General features: G+C 40.5%; 1 protein-coding gene across 3 annotated transcripts in view; it reads right to left on the bottom strand.

Moving 5' to 3' along the window:
- Positions 1–22,027, bottom strand: part of SMG1 (SMG1, nonsense mediated mRNA decay associated PI3K related kinase) — a 66,905-nt gene extending 44,878 nt beyond the window's left edge. For 2 of the 3 annotated variants that reach the window (XM_017813533.1, XM_017813534.1), the window contains exons 1-8: positions 21,914–22,027; positions 12,729–12,892; positions 8,882–9,037; positions 4,545–4,681; positions 2,218–2,276; positions 1,258–1,471; positions 344–469; positions 177–249 (exon numbers count right to left, since the gene is read on the bottom strand). In XM_017813533.1, coding sequence (XP_017669022.1) covers positions 177–249; positions 344–469; positions 1,258–1,471; positions 2,218–2,276; positions 4,545–4,681; positions 8,882–9,037; positions 12,729–12,892; positions 21,914–22,002 — 1,018 coding nt within the window. In that variant the 5' untranslated portion in view covers positions 22,003–22,027. The remainder of the gene's footprint in view (positions 1–176; positions 250–343; positions 470–1,257; positions 1,472–2,217; positions 2,277–4,544; positions 4,682–8,881; positions 9,038–12,728; positions 12,893–21,913) is intronic. The other variant, XM_017813535.1, reaches the window with a different exon arrangement.
- Between the last annotated feature and the right edge of the window lie 1,152 nt (positions 22,028–23,179).

Genomic DNA, 23,179 nt, shown 5'->3' with positions numbered 1-23,179 from the left:
TAAAATGGCAAATGCAAATTTACTAAAAAGCCAGGAACAAAGTCTCTCATTATGTAGCCAGAAACTCAATTTGATTTTATGTCAACTTCCATGTTAGTGGAACCAGACCTGTGTAAGTAAACCCACAGCATTTGCAAGCCAGAGCAAACTACATGAGCGGCTCTGGCCAAACTCACCAGACACCTGTTGCGTCAGTGAAGGTTTCTGAGTGTGATCGATGTGCCACCCAACCAGTATGTCCACTGTGTCCTGGAAAGCAATCATGAAAACAGATTAATTAGCCCATCTGCTGCACCAACATTTCTGTTCATGAAAGAAAACACAGAGCACAAAGTAAGCTCACCCTAAAATTGGTGCTGAAAATGTGCGGGTAGCATCGAGACACCAACAGGATGCACTTGACACACTTGCACAGTAACTCTGGAGTATCAACATTTTCTAGAATGGACTGCAGGCTGGTCATTACAAGCTAAAAAGTAAAGCAAAGCCATTAGACATTTCACTTCGTTAAAACAGTATGTGAGATCTACTCAGTGTTGAACACACAGCAAACTACTTTGATTCAAACAACAAACAACTCAATACTCTTTCTGCAGGAAGTCAAAATGTGAAAAGCATCACATATTCTGCATGGAAATAATCACTTTCAAGTGGGCATTTGCTTGAAATATGGTGGACCCAGGTCAAAAGCTCGGAGACACAGTTTTCTTCAGTTCTTTAGCCACAGAACAACTTATTGGTTTAAGTTCCTATCTCTCCTGCTGAAGTTTTTTTGTTCTGTAAAGTAAATATTAAATCAGAGCACAGACCTGGACATAGCTCTTCTACACCCAAAATAACAGACCCTAAAACTTGAATGAAGGGACCACATTCTGTCTGCACATATCCTACTCCCTTTAAGGTCTATTCACAATTCAAGTTAGAAATTGTAAATAGGAAGTAGCACAAAGCAATAAAAAGGTTGGATTTTGTGTACCATTCCACTTGAGTTCTATTTTTGGTCTCAACAGGATTCTTCTTCTTGGATCTGCTATAAATACTAAAAAGTTGCATCAAAGTAGATATCATCCTACAAAGTGCTTTCTAATGTAATCAGAATCAAAAGAATCCCATTCAGTCAAAGTTCCCTCCCAGTCATAATTACATTTACTTATTATGTCAATATAGCACTACTTATTGTTCCTTCCAGTTTAAAAAGTTCATTCAAGCATTGCACGGGAAAAATCATTAAAAATCCTGTTTTAACTTGTGTTTTACCTGCATTAAAGATGAAAAGGCTTTCTTTTCTCCTACAGTCTCTAGTGCTTTGTAGGTTGCACACAAATAAAGAAGTTTAACTTCATCTTTTGTGGATGAACTGAATTTGCTAAAAATCCATTTAAAGATCTTCTCAGCCTCGTAGCTCAGAGAAGCACAAAGAAGGCCAAGACAGCAAGCTCCTTCCTGTCTCAGTTCTTGAAGCAATTTGCTACTGTATTTTTGGGAAACAAAAAAAAAGAAAGAAACTTGGGATCTCCAGACACAACAGCAGAAAAGAACAAACCATGAACAAATTAAGGCAATTTTCTAAAGCAAAAAAATATATACATGAATGAAGCTGCTTCACCCCAACTTAATAGCATCAGTGATGAAGTAAAAATAAAATTCTGTTAAATATTATTTCTATAGAATACGTCAACTTAATAAAAGTATGCAACAAACGTGCTGGTCTACTTGCAACACATATCCAAGGAAAAAAATTCTTAACATGAAGCTGAGCCTGGGTAATAACACTGACCTAAGCACCAAAAAGCCCCCCCACACCTGAACTCCCTCTACACATGCTCTTCACTGGATGTAAATGAATCAGCTTGTAAAAAAGCTGAAGTTCAATTTGCAGCTACACAATTACAGCAGTGCAGTGCTACACCCAGCTGATCAAACACAGCTGAGACAGACTTCACCTTACCTATAACATCAAAGCCACACTGGTGCAGTGTCATTCTCTCCATGGGAAGTGTACCCTAGACAGTCTAACAGTATTGTTGACATGCCTGAGAGTCTTAACTGTCCCCCAATTACAACCTGTTCCTGCAATATCACATCCATGCAAAATTAGTGAATTAATTCCTTTCAACCTTTCCCTTTTCTCCATTCCACTTCTATACTGAAATCCAAACCTAATGGTGTCATTTTTCCTCTTTAAAGCCTTCAAATTGTTTAGTTTTCCCAGCTTACCTTTCATTGAGTACATCATGAATGGCAGTCAGGATATTATCCAGTTGTTTAACTAGTACCTATAATATAAGATACATAAAAGGCATAAGCATAATAATGGCCCAATACTGTCTCCACAATAGGTCCTGTTTACATCCACATTAAACACACCACTGCCAATTCTGCTTGCCAATAGAATGCTATTATGCTTTCCAAGGCCACTGCAGACTAGCATGAACTATATTAAGCAATACTGCAATATTATCCTAGACGTTATATTTAATATTTATTTACAGTAGCCATGAAAATAAACTGGCAGTCTGCTATCAAGGTTTGTTCTAAGTTTAGTTCTTGCTGATAACATTTCATAACAAATGTAAGACTCACCATACAGCTCATGAATAGTGTGTACTGAAGACCAAATCTCTTATACTAATGATCAGTTGTATCACCAGAAAGTTTAATGGAACAGATACTATAATCTGAAGTTTCTACTTAGGCAATCCTGAATTTCAATGAAATGGAATACTATTTTGGGGATAAAACATGATTGATGAACCAGTGCTTCTCAGTAAACATAACAAGAAATACTTGTTTTCCTAATGTGCACTAAACCCACACCACGTCACTTAGTTGATTGCAAAATCATACATTAGGTACAACTATGTAAGATTAACAAGAAGTTTCCTCGACAAGTTAATAAAAAGGTTTGTTCTCTTTTCTTAAAGACATTCATCTTTAACACAGTAGATGTTATCCAGGGTTTTTTTTGAAGATTTGAACACCACCACGCTTTTGAGAGTGGGGGAACAGAGAGAGGTCCACGTTTGGCCTCTCAGAACTCGGAAGGACATACTAAAAATGTGTCTGGTATCTGCCAAAGGGGCTGCAAAAGAGACAAGTGAAGGCATCAGTATCATTTAGAAGCTGGAGCACAATGCCATTAGGTGACAAGTGACTACTGACATACTGCTTTGTTGAACACACATTTCAACTCTGAGAATGAAAAGAACTCCGTTAAACCACATTTAACAACGTCAGGAACTGCAGGAGCCACTTCTGGATTAAACACTGTCCATTAGCAAGTTTTAGATTTGCCATCTGATCATATCTTCATTAGTGAACTCAGAGAAGTTTAAACACAAGTTTTTTGGTGACAAACTTTTAACATTCTGACCACAAACAGAGTGTCACCACTGAGTTAGACATTAGAATGGCAATTCCAGTATGTTCTGAGATACTAAAATAAAATGCAGTTACAAAATGAGAAAGAAACCTGGGGGAAAATGCACAGAGAATGGAAGTAATTAATAAAACCCAACCACAGAATAATTGTGGAAAGCATTTACTCCCTAAATCCTTGTAATAACAAGGATTTTGTTTCAGAGGAAAGCTGAAGTACTAGCTTGGCTTGAACAAGGGCTTCTTACACCTAGCTGCACAGGCTAGAATGGTCTCATATTTAAGTATGAAGCCTTTTGGAAAAGAGTACAATCATGAGTGGTTAATTAATATATAATGAGAGAATGAACCAATTTCTTATAAATATGACTAGACACATGCCACAAAAGAAATATATCAGCACTGCCCGTAAATGAGTGGCAGGGTATTAAACCATCACTTCCTGTTTTTTCAGTACTTGAAAGTACTAAGCTCTCCAAAACAGTGGGTGAGATGTGTCAGACAAAATACTCTTTAACACTTCATTTCAAAATAAGTAATATTAAAAATGTATAGCCACTGAGGGATACTTCCCTCCCCCATCCCCAAATCCTTAGGAAACCCTTGAGAACACTAGAGACTTCAACGAACCATTAAAAATCCTGAAGATGTAAGGAAAACAAAGACTTATTTAGTTCTCTTCCCATAAAAGGGAATCCACATACAAAGATGTTTAGTTAGAAAGCTGAGTAACTAAGATGAAGCTATTCACAAGACTAAATACCTGTATATTTTTAATTTAAAATACAGAAACAGTTTTTAAACAAGACAACACCACGTTCTACTTCCTTTTCCCTTCGTTTCCTTGGTGAGGAATCCAAAGGGCATTGCTAAGACAGGTCAAAAAAAAACACACACACATGCTGTGTTTACTCCTACAGTTCATACATTCAAGGAGTTTGGTTTAAGGCAACACATCATAAGTAATCAAGCAACAAAAAACTTCCTGAATTAAGGAAACAAGACAAGACAATCCAGGAATACACCCTCCTTTCTTGTGGAATGAAATTCCTTGTATCCAAGATATTCCTCGCAGACACATCCCAACAGTCTGATTTTTAAAAAGACAGTTTTATAGAAAGAGTGCATGGAAATTCCAGAGCTACGGAAAAGGAGGAATTACTAACCAGTTTGTTTTCTGGTTGCTGAATGAATTCTTTCAGTTGCTTTACAGTAGCCAGTCTTCGGTCTCTGTCGTCTTCCCGAGTAATCCTCCGAAGAAGATTTGACAGTCGAGACTCGTCAGAATAAGACAACGATCGCTCTGAAAAAAGCAATTTATTTTTTTTTTCCCTACAGCATTTGATCAATAATGCCTTGTATTGTCCAAAATGTGTATTTTGGAACTTAGTAAGTAATTAATAGTAATTTGAGAAAAAAGATAAATCATGATTTATTTTTAACTTAGCAAGAAGAAAATTAGATGTAAAATCTAACTAAGCTGCCAAAATGTTTCATTTCTTCCCATGGACAGCCCAATACGTACATAAAACTCATACAGAACTAAGCAGAACTGTTTACTTCTACACAAAAACCTGGATTTAGTTCCCTTCTACATAAATGAAACTTAAAAAAAAAAATGGGTGTGGCAAGGTTAAATCTGACAGAATAGATAAACAAAAACAATTCAACAAATACTATTTAAAGAGAATCTTGTGGATAAAACAAGCTGCTTCTTGAAGCAAAGAACCAGAGGTAAGCTCAAGTAACTACAAAGAAACAAGATTTTCTCTACTATTTTGGTACAAGAAGACAGTAGCTTTATGAGTAGTTTTATGATGGGTAGCAAGGTTCTGCTTTGGAAAGGAAAATAGATCTACTCTTCCTTTATTGAGGCACAAAAGCCCACAGTGTGCAGAGGTGCAGGGGCTATTTGCTTAAGCAGACCATAATGTAGGAGAGTTAACATCTTCCTAAGAAAACACTTCATTAAAGTTGATCAGCAGCACTCAATACCAGGTGAGGTGACAGCTTACCTGATTTAGTACCAATTACCTATGAACTCATACAAATAATTCATTTCCCTCTTTTGCAAAAAGGAAACAAAGTTTCTTTCGAGACGTTTAACATTAGCTGTTTCATGGTGGTTAAAATCAGAGGATTCATGGAATATTATGAGGTTTTCTTAGTCAGTCAACATGACTAATGAGAAAATCCACGACAGCTACAGACAGCTTTTTGCTCTGGTATGTCACACATCAGTCATCCCATGGGAGCAGCCATAAAGGCAACCTGGTTAAAATGGGAAGGTTATAATGGGAAAATACTGACAGAAGAGGTCATCTGCCAGCCTGGGAACCTGGAGCATCCTTCTAGGGCAGTTGGGTACCTAAGAACAAGACATCTCAAGCTATCCCTGATAAGCACAAATCCAAGAAACTGCAACAACAGATTTGTTGTCTGCAAAGGTGAAGAACAGACTGTAATGGTGGGAAAGCAGGAATTGGCAACAGCTATTGGCTGCTCCAGTTGGAAAAACAACAGCAAACTGGGAAAGCAAACTTGTCTGAGAAAATAAAAAGCAGCAGCATCTACTGGCTGTTCCAGGTGAAAACCAGTAGGTAGTAAAAGCTACTGGTGGCTCCAGGTGGTTGAATCCTACACCCCCTTATATGTCTGACAATATAAAAATAACTTGCTTTCTACTCAAAATGAAGCTTCTCCCTGCAAAGACTTGGCTATGTGAGATCTCCTGGGCAGACCAGACCCTCCCTGGGGATGCCTGACCAACCCCTAGCTCCAGGGTGCAGATCAGCTTTGATCTGTCATCAACCAGCCCCACTCCTGGGAGAAGTGTGGTGAGTGCTGTACAACTAATGCTTGAGTAGTATATAGATGTGCATGAATGTAATCAGAAGTATATATTTGCTTTACTAGTGGTAATTTGCAGTACCTTGAAACAAATTTAAGAAACAAAAAACCTTGGTGTCCTTGTGTATTACAGATCCTATGAACCCACCCACAAGCCAGTAACTCCTACAGGTTGTGCCATCATCTACAGGAGAGCATGGCTTCTGTCTTATACTCACAAAAAATATTCTCAGCCTTATTTTCATGTCTCTATTTTTTGAATTTAAAAATAAAAGTATGAACAAAACAGGCTTTGATAATCTGTTTCTTGCCAGGCATCAGTTTAAGCAATTAATTTTGAAGACACCTGACATTCTGAAGGATTAGGCAGGCTTAGCAAACATTAAAATAGCAGTAAGAGTCTGAAGGATCAAATCTACATTTTGTTCCTAGCTAACACAACTACACAAGACATGCAGAGATGTTATCTGACAGGCATGAAGAGCACTTCTTTTGAGAAGTCAGTGATTTCACAGAAGACTAAAGCATACACAGCCATTTAGAAAGAATTCAAGGTTCTTTTCCCTTGCTTTATCTAGAAACCACAGGTTTCAGTAGTGACAAAAAGCTGCATTTCTGGTGAGAAACATACAAGGAATCATGATCAACAAAGACACCTTCTGAAGCTGTATCTGAGGTCTTCCTGAGTGCTGGTGCCCGAGCAATAACTACAATCCCAGCTAGATGGACATTTGCATTGGAACATCTCCTTGTATTCTGCCCAGAGCTGAGCCAGCAGCTGCAGTCCAAGGCTTGCCTGCCAATGGTCAGTACACAGCCAAACTTCAGAAGGATGGACCTAGTGCAGTTATCCATCCCAAAAATTTGAACAGCCCTAAAGAAGAAAGAAAAGGACTACCAGGAAGACTGCTGTCTGCCCAGAAAACCAGAACTGTATAAATGAAACTACCACCACCAAGATTACTGGTACGAGACACACATTTAACCTCCACTAGAACAAGACACACCGTTCAAAACTTTCTACGAAAGCAGTTCTGGTTTTATTCAGTTAATACCTAGTGAACACTGGCATTACTCCCCAAGAGAATAAGTATCAGCTATTTGTTAAGTCACACTAATAATCTTTAAAAAAACCCCCAAAACACTAACCAAGAACATGACTGAAGCTACACTAACCAAAGCACTAAACTAAATGCCTGTTTTACTCTTTGTGAAAAATCAGCAAGGTCTCGGCCACAGGCTAACAAACAAGAAAATATCAAAGAATTTAAAAAATAATCCCACTGTATTTTAAAAAAGCTATGAAAAAATCAAAGTGACTTGCTGAAACCTACAACAATCATAAAGACAGACAAGTTCAAAAGGAGAAACTCTTGAAATCTGACGTCTAGAGGACAGAGAATTTACAAAACCCAGGCAGTAACTTCAGTCATCCAAAATTATCTATTTTAACCTTTTAAGGATTAAAGAGGTGCTCACGTACCTAGGAGAAAAGTCTGAATTTACTATTATTTAGTACTAGCAGAAAATTCATGCATGAGCCCACCACCAAAAGTATTATTTAAAGAGTTCTCTATTTCCTCTACATAGACATAAAAAGACACTAAAAAGACTAAGTAATTTTTATAGCAAGACATCAGAATGGGATCATAAAGTCTGAGTTTAACCCATTCCAAAGATCAGGTTTTTGAAACAGTCATATCACCACTTGCTCCTCCGTTCTTCTACCTCCAAAGCACACTGAACACTATTGTCTCTTTTTCTTCTGAAATACAAATCCCTGAGAAGAAACACCATATATGTTTATAACGTGCCTGGCATAAAGCAGTTACAGCTTTTAGTAGTGGCCTAACTACTACTTATACTAAGTGATGCAGTGACAGTGCTTACTCATAACTAAGTTTCTATTTTCATTCAGAAGTCCTTGGAACAACTTTTTTTTTTTTTTTTTTTTTTTAATTCTGACTCAAACCTCAGATAGTGGGAAGAGTCAAGCCTTCTTCCTCACAAACACAAGCCCAGCATTCTTGCACCCTCTTGCAACTCCAAATTTGTTCTCGCTGCATCTCCCAAGACCTTGCCCACATTCCTTTGATGCCTGCAGTTCGTCCCCGCCTCCAGCCCTGGGCTGAGCAAGAGGCAGCATGAGCTGTGGCAGGCTCAGGAGTGCCCATGGCCTGAGTAATCAGCTGGTACTGTGATGTGATGACTCGCTGACCTGCAGGCCAGTGACAACAGGTAACGGCTGAGCTCACCCGTGCTGCTCTTCCCACACTAGGGACTCACTGATTAACAGCTTTTTACTCAGGCACCAATTTTGAACACATCCAAGAGCAAATTCTCCTTCTTAAGAGTTCTTGATCTCTCTGCCAAATTTGCTGACCTAAATAAGGGTTCAAAAGCCATTTAAAGGAAATTGAAAGATTGAGAGCCTAAGCCATATAGTCCAGGGATCTGCCCAACCTATGGAAGAAGCCTCAATGCAGGGAACAGTAAATACCAGATGACAGTTTCCATCAACATCATCTAATAAGAAATAAAAAAAAAAAATCATATAGAGTGCCTGATCACAGTGAACTTCTTTTCATATTCTGAATACAAGAAATATTGCCAAAAGAGATACTCTCTTCCTGAAAATATGTGATATCCTTACCCTGTGATTTCCTCATGTCTTTTGTGGCTAAAGCACGATTCCCATGCGGAACACTGGTAAAATCAGGATTGGTCACATTGTTAACTCTCAGCTCTTGCCCCAACGACTTCCGACCATAAGTATTTTCCCCAGATCCTCCATTGACACTGTAGCCACCTGTGGAGAAACCAACCTGACATTAAAACAGGCTCTCAGACCATATATTTAGTAGGGTAGTGAGTTATGAGCTATTCAATTCATACACAAATTAGCAGCCCTATCCTCTACCACCTTCTTTAGGCTCCCTTTTCACTTTCACATGCACCAGTGTTTTGTTATATCCTATAAGTTTCCAGGTCAACATATTTAGAATCTTGGTCTTTTTTTGAAGCCCATGAGAAAACCTCTACTGCAATGAACTTTAACACCAATTTTGTTGTATTTGATGTTTTCTTATTATTACTTTGACCTTGTATTTTACAAAGAGTTTCATGTCAAACTTCTACTACATGTGGCTAGATACATTCACTTACTTGCTCCTTCATTATGCACATCAAATCTCCATTCTGTTTTTGCTATAAACCCACCACACAGGCTCAGTAAAATGGTCCAAAAAATGAGAAAGCTTTTGAAAAGCCAAATATTATTTGCATGTACAGATTGAACAACTCTCTCAACATAGAAAGGTCAATATTTTCACACACTAATACCACCATTATCCTTAATTAAAGTCAATCCTACATTCTCCCACTTGAGATACATCTTTAGTAACAACATAAAATTAAAATAAAAATGCCATTTTGAATAATTCAATTACTCTTACCCCTTACAAGAATATACATACTTAACTACTGAGACTGAAAATTCTTCCAGTCTACCACACCACTTTGAGGGGCAGGTTGAAGTGAAATTGTCCCCTGAGTCTCCCAATACTTCACTCAGTGTATTAGAACTCATTTCCAAGGCAGCTTTCTAAAGTGCCTTGCCCCTGCCTGAGACAGGGAAGAATGAACTAATAATATTAAACCCAGAACAACAAAAGATATGCAAGATTTCTTTCAGAAAAGGCATTTCCTCAAGTCCACCTGCTTCAATGTGTAAAAGAAAGTCTGGGGAAAAGGAGAGGTGGTTCCCCATAAAAAGAGGTAGCTCACTGAGACTAAAGGTTGGATAAAAAATAAGTTCAAAGATCAAGGTGAATCTGGACCTCAGCAGTTGTGAAGAACATCTCTTGAAGGCAAAGTTTTTGATAAAAAGCAGATGTTAACTACTGGTAGACATTTGTGCATTTCTATACAGACAGGACTACCCTACTATTACAGAAAATCCTGTGCAAAGTCTCACTTGTAATTAATCAATTACAATTATGGGAAAGATAATTTGTGTATATTTGGATTTACATTAAATTTTACAACTCAGTTTTTAAACAAACTACCAGGTATGCCCTCTTAACGTTATGTTGTCAGAATAAACCAATACTGTTCTATGAAGGAAATTACTTCTAACAGCAATTAACACATTCAACAGAAGTGTATCACTAAAATTCAAATCAACAAAGAAAAGATGACAGATGATCATGCATTCAGGCCACAAACATCAACTATCAAAAACAGAGAAACTACCATCTACTCCTGGAGTTCTTAAAAGTTATTTCACATTTTTCCTCTAGCACATAAAACATCCAAGCTTTTCTGGTTGTCTGAAGGGGCATGCAGTATTTGCTACAGTACATTTGACATCACCTTAGCTGAATTAAACACAAACCTATATTCTCCCACTTAACATGTAAATGGTACATCTTTAGTAATAATATTGCTCTAAATCACAATTTATTTAACTAAAAAACAGCAGGACAATCAGGTTTTTTGCCAATAAGGCTGTGAATACTATATTCTAACTCTTCCCTTACCTTCTGGTCTGAAAAGCTTTTAAAAATCCTAATATATACTAATTCTATATTTATATGTTAAATCTCAGGCCAAATAAGAATATGATCAATTATGTCCCCGCTATTAATTTGAGCATAAATATGCAGATACCAAGACATAGGAAATCTTTTTAGCAGTAAGGACTAGAGGACATCATAGTTACAAATCAAAAGGGAAGAAAGGGTTGCAGCAAGGGAGAACATCTCATCTGTAAGTAAACACCCAAGAGCATTCTATTTAGTTTAAAAACTCACATCTTCCAACTCCCCTGTCTTGTTTTATAAGGTAAAGGAGAAAAGTTAATGTCAAGGGTTATTTATAACAAAAAAACCCAACAGCCAGACTAATCTTACAGATGCAGAGCAAAAGGACAGGAGTCAACAGTCGTAAGCTGCAGAAAGGGAAATCTGAATATCAGAAAAAAATTGAGTGGTAAAGCACTAAACAGGCTCTTAAGTGAGGCTGCACAACCTCCCATCCTTAGAGGTTTTCAAACCTGAAAAGCTCACAGAAACTATCAATTTGGAATTAACTTTTGTCATCAACACCAGAAGCTGGGGTAAGGTGAGTAGGGGGTGTGTGAAATCCAGGACAGAAAATCTCAAAAGAAAATTCCATGGCAGCAGACACCAACACATGAATTGAAAAATCTTATTAACAAAGAAACTACTCTGCATCTGTAAGCTAACAAATTTCTCCAAAAACAAAAATGAACTAGACATATTTGGAATTTGGTTTTATAGTAAAGAATATCCTAATCATCTCTTTTCAAGTCACACCTGAACAAAACAGCCCAAAGTGCTGAGCTAGCAGAGACATGCCCTGCAAGACAGAGCACCAGAGGGAGAGGTCGGTGCATTTTTCTTTTCAAATGGCACTTTCCCAGCAACTTCACAAACTACCTTTCTGAATTTGTCCAAAACTTACTAGTTCAGTACACTGCCAGTACATTCTTTAAATGCTAGCACACTTCAATTTATAAGAATAACCTACTATGTCAGTGTTAAACACAGTATAACATTCCACACTAGCAGACACACTGAAAATACTCCCTAAGCAGTTACCCCATTAAAGTTAATAAATTTGCATCCAGCTGTAACTTCCCCTAAGATACAGCAATTATTTACAGACAGTTACAGGGCAGAGAAGTAGGAGGAGTACCAATACTTTGTAGGTTCCTGAACAAAAACTCCCACACTACTAATCCTGGGAGATTTTTTTGAGTCTGGCCTGCCTGAAGATTTATATAGTCTAAGAAGTGATTCTGCAAGTAAGAAATCCTATTTGATACCTGTATTTGGCAATTAAAAAGAAAAAAATCAGAATATAGATTTCTTTTTATATATGATTCTGAATGTTTACTTATTTTTTAGAGACAGTATTTCCATCCTAAAAATAATAAAAAAACACCCAGTAAAAGTGTGTGAATCACACATCACGTGATTTATATGAAGTCAGACCAAGGCACATGGAAGTAGAAACTGCCATTAACGATAAAATATAGATCTGATTACCAAACAAAGATTCTAGTTTGGTGCAGTAAAGCTGCAATAGGCCATATATCAGACTAGTAGCCTGTTTAATCCAATACCAGAAGCACTAGAGAGTATTCAGGAAGAAATCAGCCTGTAGACCAAATATATCCAGAATACTATTCTTCAGAAAAAAGTGCTTATTCTCTTAACACATCAAGTCTTCTCTTGCATTCCCCTCCTAATGCAACTGCATATTTTTGTCAGCATTCATATCAACCACAACATTTCTTCTATCTCTGACAAATCTCTCAAAACAGTGATACTGTGACAATGAGTCAAATCACTTCACTGCCTTTTTTGGAGGGAAAAAAAAATAACAAACCAAAAAATTCTCCACCATTTCCAGTTTACTGCCTTTCCCTGAATGTCCTCTCACAATTCATACATGAAACAGCAACTGTATACCTTTTTCTTCATTCTGTATGTCAGTGTGGACTCTGATATCATCGTGTCTTTGCCGAGACACCACAGCTGAATTTGAGGGTTGTAATCCATAGGAGGCAGAACTGCCCCGATCTCTGGATGAAGAGTATTTTAAATTGTCCTGGTCAGCTGATGCACTGTCAGTTCTACAAAGAGAAAAATATTTTTTTTTATGTAGGGGTATAACAGGAGTGGGATTCACATTCACTTACAAATATAACATATTTAAATGACAATCCCAAACGTATTTTCCTACGTAAAGAAGTTGTACATCTAACCTGCTTCTTAAAATGTGACCTTAAATTCACACTGGGATGAGAATTCACTAATTATCACAACAACATGCAAAGGAAATGCATTCTAGTGCACCAGTGCCTTTTCTCAGGACATTCTCAAGTCTCTTTTCAGCTGGATGCCTATATAAGGAAAAATCACTTCCCAGAGGTGACAAATAAAATACAACTAGGTACAGGTATGTACCACAACTAGATGACAGAGTGCCTACCATCTGTGAAAGTCATCACTAATCCACACATGAACGTTTACATAATATGCCATGGGCCTTACTGAGCAACACAAACCCTCTTATTAGATGGAAGAGTTGCTAGCACGTAACTGACAATCAACACAGAAATCACATACTGGGTTTTTACAAAATAAAAACTGCAAAACAAAGAAAGAGGCTTTACTGGAGAAAAAAGGTAAATTAAAAGCTGTTATCCTTTAGAGTAAATGTTTGCAGATAAAAGGTGAGTTAAAATTCACATTAAGTTTAAACCACTCTCATGTCAGAAAACTGATTTATAGCCCAGAATAAATTTTGAAGGCAAAAGATTAAATTATGAAACCAACTCTCTCACTGGACATACTAAGTGGTTTAATTTTCAAAAATACAGGGACTTTAATGAAATAAACTTGTGTGCATGAGACTTCAGAATCTAAACTCAACCAACTATTTTAAATGCATTCTTACAAGCAATGCTGGGGGTTTGACATTAGAACAAATAACACCCATCCAAAAGAAAAACCAGCAGAATTTTCTTCAACTGAAGTATATTTGAGTTGAACAGATTATTTACAGCGAGTTTTCCCCAACCAAACTCTAAAGATCTAATATTTTTACTTTAAGCTTTGGACAGTTCATTTGATTATTTTTAAAAAAGGCAGGACAGGTCACTTCTGTAAATTAACTACAGTTTGTGTAAGGATGAACACCACATGTTCCTGAGAAAAAGTATTTCATTTTGACTCTTCAAGAGAAACTGTGATTAAAACTGGTAAATAAATTCAGGGAAAAGAAGTCAAATACATCTCGAGGCCAAAAGGGAAAAACACAGGTAAACTTTTCGAAAAGCAGTTGTTACTTAAGCTGTCCTGAAGGCTTGCTACTGTCAAATAAGGCTCAGTACAACTGAAGACCCAGACCATCAGGGCTGATATTTTCAAAACCAACTGGAATTAAAGACATAGACACACATTTTGTTCTCTGGAGAATGTTCAGACATTTTATTATCAATCTGGAACAAGAAGAAAATTGTGCTTTTGCCCTATTCTCACAGTGCAAGTTGACACTAGGTTTGATTGGCAGATATTATTCCCTTTTGCACTATAAGCAAATTCATTTTTAGATATAGACAGTAAGACACTTTTCCTCATTCAGTATTCACTGTGCCATCACATCTACTGCTTTGTCGAGCACTTGCTTGGACTATTTATAAAATAGGCTATGCTACTCAAGAGGCAAAGCCTTACTGAAAGTCTTTGTTCATGACAGTCAACTAGGATTGTAAAAATCCTTATACAATTGGACCTTCATCATTAACCTAAGCTATGTCAAACAACAAAGCTCAGCACTGTACCTTCAATGGTATGAACTTCAAATGTGTCTACACCATGTGCAGATTTTACAGACAGTTACAGAGAGCCCCCTTTCCCTAAAACCTCAGCAACTCCCAGCCCACTTTAGGCAATTACTTTAGCCTTTCAATGAAACAGGCTGACAAATTTTCAGTTGATAAATTTAAGTACTGATGGGTTCTTAAGTTTACCTTCCCAAAGGGCATCGCTTTTTTAAGGCAATGTGCTGTAAAACTGAATCATCTCCAATTGTCAACCATTAAGCCTGAAATTCCTACATCTGAAGGCAAGATGATTTAACATACAATTTTTAACACTGCTCTGCACTTCCCAATCAACTGGAGGACTACCCATGTTCTGAGCTAACCCCACTTCCCACAGTACAGCCTTTGAATGCTCTGTATAATCTTCCACTGTGGTAAAATACGTAAGCCTATTGTTTCCCTGGGAAAACCCACACACTCACTTCATTCTGGCTTTGGGAACAGCTATTTACAAGCTAACCTGCTCACACTTTATCACCAACCAAAAGGTGAGTCCAATTTTATTAAAAAATACGAACTTGTTCTCCTATGTATCAGCTTAAGAGACAACAGTTCCCACTACAATAAATGTGTAGCTTAGGTAGCCAGCAGTTTCTATCCTTCCTTTATGAGGCAGAAAAAAAAATACTTTCTAGAAAGATGCCATTTCCAGAGAATGAGGTTCTGTGACCCCACCAACTGCTGCAGTCCTTATTGCTTGGAAGGAGGATTTTGAACATGAAGGAGCTTGCAATGAGATTCACACCAGAAGCAGAGCCCACCATCTGATGGGCCTGTGCATTTCCAGCTGCCCAGTGACACACACTGTTTCTCAGGTGGGAAGCACATTCAGGGTCTGTACTGTAGGCTCCTGCACCAGCACTCTGGGAACTTGTGGCATGGGCTCATCAAGACTTGTGGCTGCAGCCCCAGTTCCTGTTACCTGTACCTGTGCTCTGTCACCTGGGTGGCACAGGGCACTGCTGTGCATCCTCACCACGTGCACAGGAAGAGACACTGAATTTCCAAATCCATTTCTGAAAGACACTGTTTTTCATGTCAGGAATGTAGTTATGATTTTGAAAGACAACCACTTAGAACTCAAAGGCAGGTGCTCTATGGACAAGTTCTTGACAAAGTCTTACAAACAATCACTTCTTCTGCCTCCCTCCAGCCCTTTAGGGTGCACTGCATCCTTTCCACCAGGTGATAGGAAGAACTGTACTCCTGGCTACCTCAGCTCATGCCTGTATTTCAGGAGGGCACTGCTCCTGCTCACATGGCAGTATTTCCACTTTAATTGTATTGTGCCATGCAGATGGCAGGTTATGTGACAGACCTAAAGCTCAGCATCATCTTTCAAACAACGTCTCTGTAACAACAAACTTATGTTACATATATTGACATTGTCACAGGCCTCACAAACATTATATACTAACGGAATCACAATGTGCAATGTTAGCAACAGACAAGGAAAAATAAAAATATATATGTGATATTACACAAAGTCAGAATGAGAAATTGCAAGGATGAACACGACTATGACTACCTTATATTGTAGCTTCCAACGCTTATTTGGCACTTTATGTGCTGTTTTATTTCCACATGAAAAGCTCACTGCTGGAGACTAAGCAAAGCACTTCAAGAGCTCACATGACAGTTTTTATCTGTGCCTGGTTCTGGGTGGAAGATTACCCCATCACCACCAGCACCAACTGGCTGCATACACTGTTTTATCAATATCACTTATACAAAAGAGATTGCATTCGGTTTTCTGGAGGGTGATTTTAAACCTGCCTTTATCCATCAGAAAAAGAAAATAGTTCATCCACCCAAATAAGCAGAAATGGCCACTACTGTGTCTCCCCTCACTCTCCAAAAAGGCTGCTTAACTTTTTTCCATTGGCATACAAAAGGAAACATAGGCTTTTCAAAAATCCATCTAGATCTCATTCCATCAAAGGTATGATTTGACTTGCTGATTTGTTTGACTGAAGAGAGTATGGATGAAAACAACTGGTTTAAAAAAAAAAAAAATCTTTCTCCAGAAAAAAGATTTTAAAAATATAGGTCAATCAAAAATAAATCGTGTTTCTTTAGTTATATGGAAGCCTTAAGAATTTTTGTCCAAGAAGCTTGTTACAAACAATCTGGTGTATACTGTTTTTCTGTAGCTTTTTCAGAACAACCCTGCCATATGGATATTATTTTGAGACAAAAATCACTTAATTATTCTATTTGATTTTATTTCCAAGTACAGGACCTACATGAAGGCTTTATTCTGAGACAACTCTACTGTGTGAGCTCTATTATTGCTCAAGTCGGTCAATTTTAATTGTTTATTTGCTCTGTTTGCCGGTTTTATTTGCCATAGCAGAGATAAATTCTTCATTACTTATATTATCAACAAAATATTTAAAATTTAAGAGTCACTGTATCCACTCAAATTAACAGCTTCCCACCAAGTTTTTAATTGTTCTTCCACTGGCAGACAGAGCCGTGACAGCCTCCTTTTGCCATGGTCTTTTCTCATGATTTGGTCCACCTTGCCAAGCTTGAACCTGGCTGAGCCCACTCCAAAGCCTACTTTTGTTTCTATCCCTGTGTCAAGAGAGTGGCCGTGTTTTCTACTAGTGAAATAACAACTAATTAACTATCCTCCTACTGCAATTCTGCAATCTCCACTGCTGGACATCTACCTGCAATCACAGGAGCGTTTCAAATCACCTCTTGATTCTGCATCACTCCATCCTTACACAGTAGCTCACCAGTTTCATTCTGTCCTGTGATGGACATTAGAAGGAAACGTCAGGGAAAGGTATCATAGGCACATCTTCTTCTTTTTCCACAGGTATCTATCTTCTGATAGCCATTTTTGGGTACAGGATATTATGCTAGCTAAATCATTGGTCTGATCTAGTATGGCTATTCTTGTATGGAAAACTATCTGCACTCCAAGTTTATTCTACTTTCCACCAACACACTTTCATCTTCTTTCATCTTTCTCACATCTCACTCTCCTCTGTTTTCACATTAAAAACAAAGGTTTCCACATTACAAATTTCAGGTCCTCCATTTTACCAAAAAACAAAAAAAAGATCTTTGATCTCACACCTTCCCAACGTTATCAGCATATTCACTTAGATGTGAAAGGAGATAGAGAATTATGGCTGTGAATGAAGCCATTCCTGCTCAGCATCTCCCACAGGCAGTCCACAGGCAGTCCACTGAATCTCTTCCCAGCGTTTCCACTGGCATCTTGTTCTCTAAGCTGCCTTCAACATCACTGATCGTTTTTTTCTCTCTCTCTCTCTCCCTCTCTCTCCTTCTGTACATACCTGTATCTCTCAGTCTTTGCTCTCTCCTCTCTCTCAATTACCCCTGAAGAGACAGAAGCCTTATCAACTTTCGACCTACATGACTCTACACACCCATTCTCAGGTAATTTCAGCAACATCCTCAAACACCTCTGTGTTGCCAACTTTCAGGTCTCTCACCTGTGCAAACTAAGGTTTCAGCCTATTTCTAACAAACATTTTCTGTGTACCTTGCTGTACATGCAAACACAGAAGAAAAAGAGTCTCTGTCTCCACTTCCCTCATACACAGCACTCACGATCACCTGCTCGACATTCACTCCACGGATCCAGCACTATGATCAGACAACATCCACAGTGAGTGCTTGCTTTTTGTAAAAGACATGCCTCTGCCCTTCACAGCCACATAAGAAGCACTGCTCTAAACATCACTTTCCTGGGCCATTTGCTCTGGTGAGTTTCTTTGCTGTCTGCCAATACCTCCCAATCTGTCTTTAATTAAAGACAGGGTACTCGTCCTCAGTCACAAAGCTCCAGCCAATATGCTCTCCTGCTTAGGATATAAGCTACCTGGAAGGAGACCCATATTTTAGTGTCTTGTCTCATGTCTAGACCCACTGGGCCCAGGCAGTAACTTGGTGTGGCAAGCACCATGCCAAGAGAGATCAGTAACTCATACCACTGACTCACACTGCATGAGGACACATGCCATTTTCGAGAATGAAATGCAGTATTGAACCTAACGGGACACTTCTGGAACTTTGCTGAGATGTGAAAGATCGTGTTTTACACTTCTCCACATACTCCCCTGCTAACTGCATTTATGATGGGAGAGACAGAGAAGTCTTGTTCATTAAAATCTTATATTCCTTCTCCCTCTTTCACCTAAGCATGTCATAGTGCACTTGCTAACCTGCTACCCTGCACTCACACTCCTGCATTTCCTATCAAAGGGCTGTACTGCTTGTTTCAGTACATAATTAGCCTCTAGTACTCTAACAAATTAACTCTGCTCACACACGAGGCCTGCACACTGACATGATTTTATTTTTTGCCCCAGAAGTTGCAACAGGTAAAATGTAGTGAGATCTGCTAAACAAAAACAAAACCAAAACCAAAAAAAAAGAAAAAAAAAAACAAAAACAAAACAAACAAACAAAAAAAAAGAAGTAAAGGTCTAGACAGTTGTAAAGATTAGGAAAAAGGGGAACGAGATCTTATCAAGCCTTCTCAAAAAAACTTGACTGTTCTCTGTCACATACATCCAACATTTATATACAAAGTTTTTGTGTTGCTATTAATTTAGAGCCTGGTACACAGCAGTGCACAAACTAATATGCCCCTATATCTCAAGACAAATTCTTCCTCTATAATACAGAGCTCTATCAATACACAGTTGGAAAACCAGTCCACATGCATCTGACACAGAGGCACAAATTAAAAAAAAAAATCAAATTTTAATTAAAAACTACTGCCCCTTAAAGAAGGATTTACAGTCAAACATTCAGTTTCACACCATTTTCACCCCAAGCCCCAATGGTGATTAGCATCACTAAAAACTGAGAGGAATCTGGACCTAGTAATGAAAATCAATCTAGTACATACAGAAATGTGCATTTGAAAACACAATCCATCTGACACAACACCCATGCATCAGCAGTTCCTTCTTTTGCCTTTAGGAACTTGAAACAATTACAATTACTACAGCTTTCACTACTTTGGCCATGTCCCTCCCCTCTTCTACGCCCTGCAAGAAAGCATTTACCAGCAACATCACCTGAAGTAAATGAAACTAAGAGTCACCAGAAGGGAAAGGGGAAGGAAAGAATATTTGTATATTTGTCTTGTGGGGTTTGTTCAAGAGTATATTCCAAATGACCAAAGAAACAAACATTGTCAGTTTTAGGTAACAGATTTCCTTTCAACCGTGCATATGAGTAACTTTTAAAAATTAGTTAACATCAAATCAACGAAGACTGATTTAATCTCTGCATTGCCCTTTAAGTCTGTAGTGTAGAATCACAAGAAGTTCCCCATCACCAAAGCCATCTTTTTGAGATGTAAAAAACTGGAGCGTAACACACAGAGGAAAACATGCTGTGTTTGGGACTGTGTGAACATTTCTGACTCCTGGGCTCCCTCGGAAGAATAAAAAAAATGGTAATATTTAAAGGAAAGGATAAAGTTAAATTCTGAAAAGTGACAGGACCGGTGTGGAGGTGTCAGCTATTTCCTAGCAGGAGCTCTTGGTCACACGGTGTGATGGAAACAGAAGGAGGCCCTGTCCATGCTGTGAGGCTCCCTTAGGCCACCACACTTTCTCTAGTGCTTTCAGAGTTTTGTTTCTGCTGTGGCTTTGTGGATAATTATTTTAGCAGCTCAGTTTACAGCAGCAGTACTTCAGAGCTAAGGTGGCACCAGACCACAGCACAGGGAAAGGACCAGAGCCAGACACAGGGGTAACAGTCTAACTTCTTAAACCATCCTTATCGCCAGAAAAAAAGCATTTCTGCACCTACACTCTCAGTTTCACCCCTAACACCACTGAACCTACAGCAGGCAATACTGTATTGGATGAAATCAGCTTCCTAACCCCAGTAAGATGTATTTTTTAGACTAAAAGGTAGAACTCATGACAAATTGATATATCCAACCAGAACGCATTTATAGAAGCCACCCACTGCAAAGTTACATCCAACTTCTTTCAGGTGGGAAGGTCACAAGTTAGGGCCCAGAATTCCAGACTGCAGCCCAGATACCTGAAGCGAGGTAATAGTTAAGGAATATGTGAGAGACCAGACTTCTTAATTCTCCTACAGAAAATCTAGATGCTTTAAGAAAATATCACTAACCAGGTTCATAAGTTTTTAAGTAAGGAAACAATAGTAAGTTATTTGACCAAGTAGTTCAGTTACAGAAGAAATTAGAATTTAAATAACCATGCCCCACACACCATTAAGAACTTAACAGCCTCTAGCACTCATCAAGCAAAAGGAAAGCTTCTTTCACAGTAAATGCTGAAATTACATCTGTGTTTCTTAAGATCTACCTCCCCATCCACTCAATTTTCCCAGTCCAACTGCATGAGACTGGGACTATCATCTGTCAATACATTGCCAAGCACGTGCCACTCTGTTCTCTGCTGGAAAGTTTATAAGTAAGATCCCACGTTGTGTTAAACTTCCAAAACCACTACAAAAGCCTCATTAAAACACACTAAAAAATAAATTAAGAAACACCAAATTTACTTACAATTTCTACATGACAACTTTGACTCTTCAAATAGCAAGGCTGAGCAGTAGAGCAAATACACTGGCATCAGACACATTAGAAGAAAACAAGATTTGAAATACACTCTTTATACATACCTAAAGAAGCCAATAGACTTCGAATTTTACTTACTAAAAACTGCCAGGTATAAACAGACCTAAAGCCTTACAAAACACATTGTAAGTAGGCTGGGGTGAGAGCTTATACAGATCGACTGCCCCCCCCAGATAAAAAAAAAATATATATATATACAGAATAAACCCGTACTATATTGTTAACACTCGAAATATTACGAGTACTCTCGCAGCCTCAGCTCTCCCCTGGTTGTCTGCCAGCTGAAAAAAAAACAGGCTGAAAACAGCGGCCCCGAGCCCACCCCCGCTCCCCGCACCGCAGCCCCCGGCCTCGCCCCGCGGCCGCAGGGGGGGCAGCGCTGCCCGCAGCCACCGCCGGGCACGGGCACGGACACGCCGCAGGCCGCGGGAGCCGGGGGGCCCCGGGGGGAGGCGGGCGCGCTGCCCCCGCGCCGGGCGCTGACAGCCCCGTCCCTGCCCCGTCCCGCCCGCCCGCGCTAGGCCCGGCCGCCAGGAAGTGGCTCCGCCGCCGCCCCGCTCCCCCAGGCCCGGCGCCGGGGCCCGGCCGAGCCGCCCGCTCCGCCCCGCTCCCCCAGCCCCGAGCCCCGCGCCCCCGGCCCTGCCCACCTGGGTTGCCAGTCATTCCAGCCCCGCGGGTGGTAGTGCTGCCTGCTGCCGGTGCCGCTCAGCCGAGACCCCGGGGCTCTGCGGCTCATTACCTTGCCCGAGACGGCATGGCCGGCCGGGCAGCGGCGCGGGGCAGGGGCGGGAGGCGCGGCAGGGAGCGGGGCGGACGCGGGGAGAGAGGCGCGGGCGGCGGCTCCTCGGCGGCGCTCGGCGGGCGGTGCTGCTGTCTCACAGCGCAGGGAGGAGACGCGGCCGCCGCGGCTGCTCCGGCTGCTGCCCGGGCGCGCGGCACGCCGGGATGGCGGACATGAGCCGCCCCTCCGCGGGGCACGCCGGGAGGGCGGGCACGGGCTGCGGGGCCGCGGCTCCGCCCCCGCTGGGCCCGGCGCGGGATCCCCGCCCGGGGGGGTTCCCGGAGCCGGCACCTCCCCGCGGAGTGTGAGAGGGGTCGCGGCCTTCCCGTGGCAATCCTTCGGGTGCGGGGTGTGAGGGCAGCGTGAAGGGGGAACGCAAGCACAGAATAAATGAGGTTGGAAAAGACCCCTGAGGCCGTCGAGTCCAACTTGGAACCGAACATCACCATGTCCATGTCAACCAGACCGTAGCACTGAGTGCCCGTCTAGTTTTACCTCTAACACCTTCAGGGGCAGTGATTCCACCACCTCCCTGGGCAGCCCATTCCAATGTCTAATCATCTGTTCTGTGAAGAAATTCCTCCTAATGTCCAACCTAAACCGCCCTTGGCACATCTTAAGCCTGTCCTCGTATCCTGAGGATATGGGTGTCCTGGGCCCCGAGAAGCCTGGGGTCCCCAGGGCATGGTGGGAGGTGTGGGCTCCCAGTCCCCCAGATGTGAGGGAACCCAGAGTATCCCAGACCCCGGGTCCTGAGGGGATCCTGGGCCCCCCGGGTGCTGAGGGCCCAGGTCCCCAGGGTGTGAGGGGAGCCCTGGGGTCCTCGAGCCCTAAGAGGAGCCGGGGCTCCCAGGCCCTGAGTGGGTCTGGAGGGAGGACCTTTGCCTGCTGCCCTCTCCCATTGTGGAGAGGATGCAGACATCTCCCCCGTTCCCTCTGTGCTGCCCCAAGCCTCGGTGGAGTCTGCAGGGAGCTGTATCCCCCTGAATGGGACATTCATCCCCACGTTTTTCCCCATTAGGACACCACATCGCCTGTGCGTGACTGCCAGGAAGAGGTCTGATGTTCAGCATTGGTCCCACACTAAACACTAAGCGAACCCCTAAAGTTTCTTCTTCCTCACAGACCTCTT

This window comes from Lepidothrix coronata, unplaced genomic scaffold, assembly GCF_001604755.1.
Source record: "Lepidothrix coronata isolate B3197 unplaced genomic scaffold, Lepidothrix_coronata-1.0 Scaffold41, whole genome shotgun sequence".
Classification (NCBI taxonomy): Eukaryota; Metazoa; Chordata; class Aves; order Passeriformes; family Pipridae; genus Lepidothrix; species Lepidothrix coronata.
Note: the sequence above shows the minus strand (reverse complement) of the source record. Positions and strands in the feature narration are given on the sequence as shown.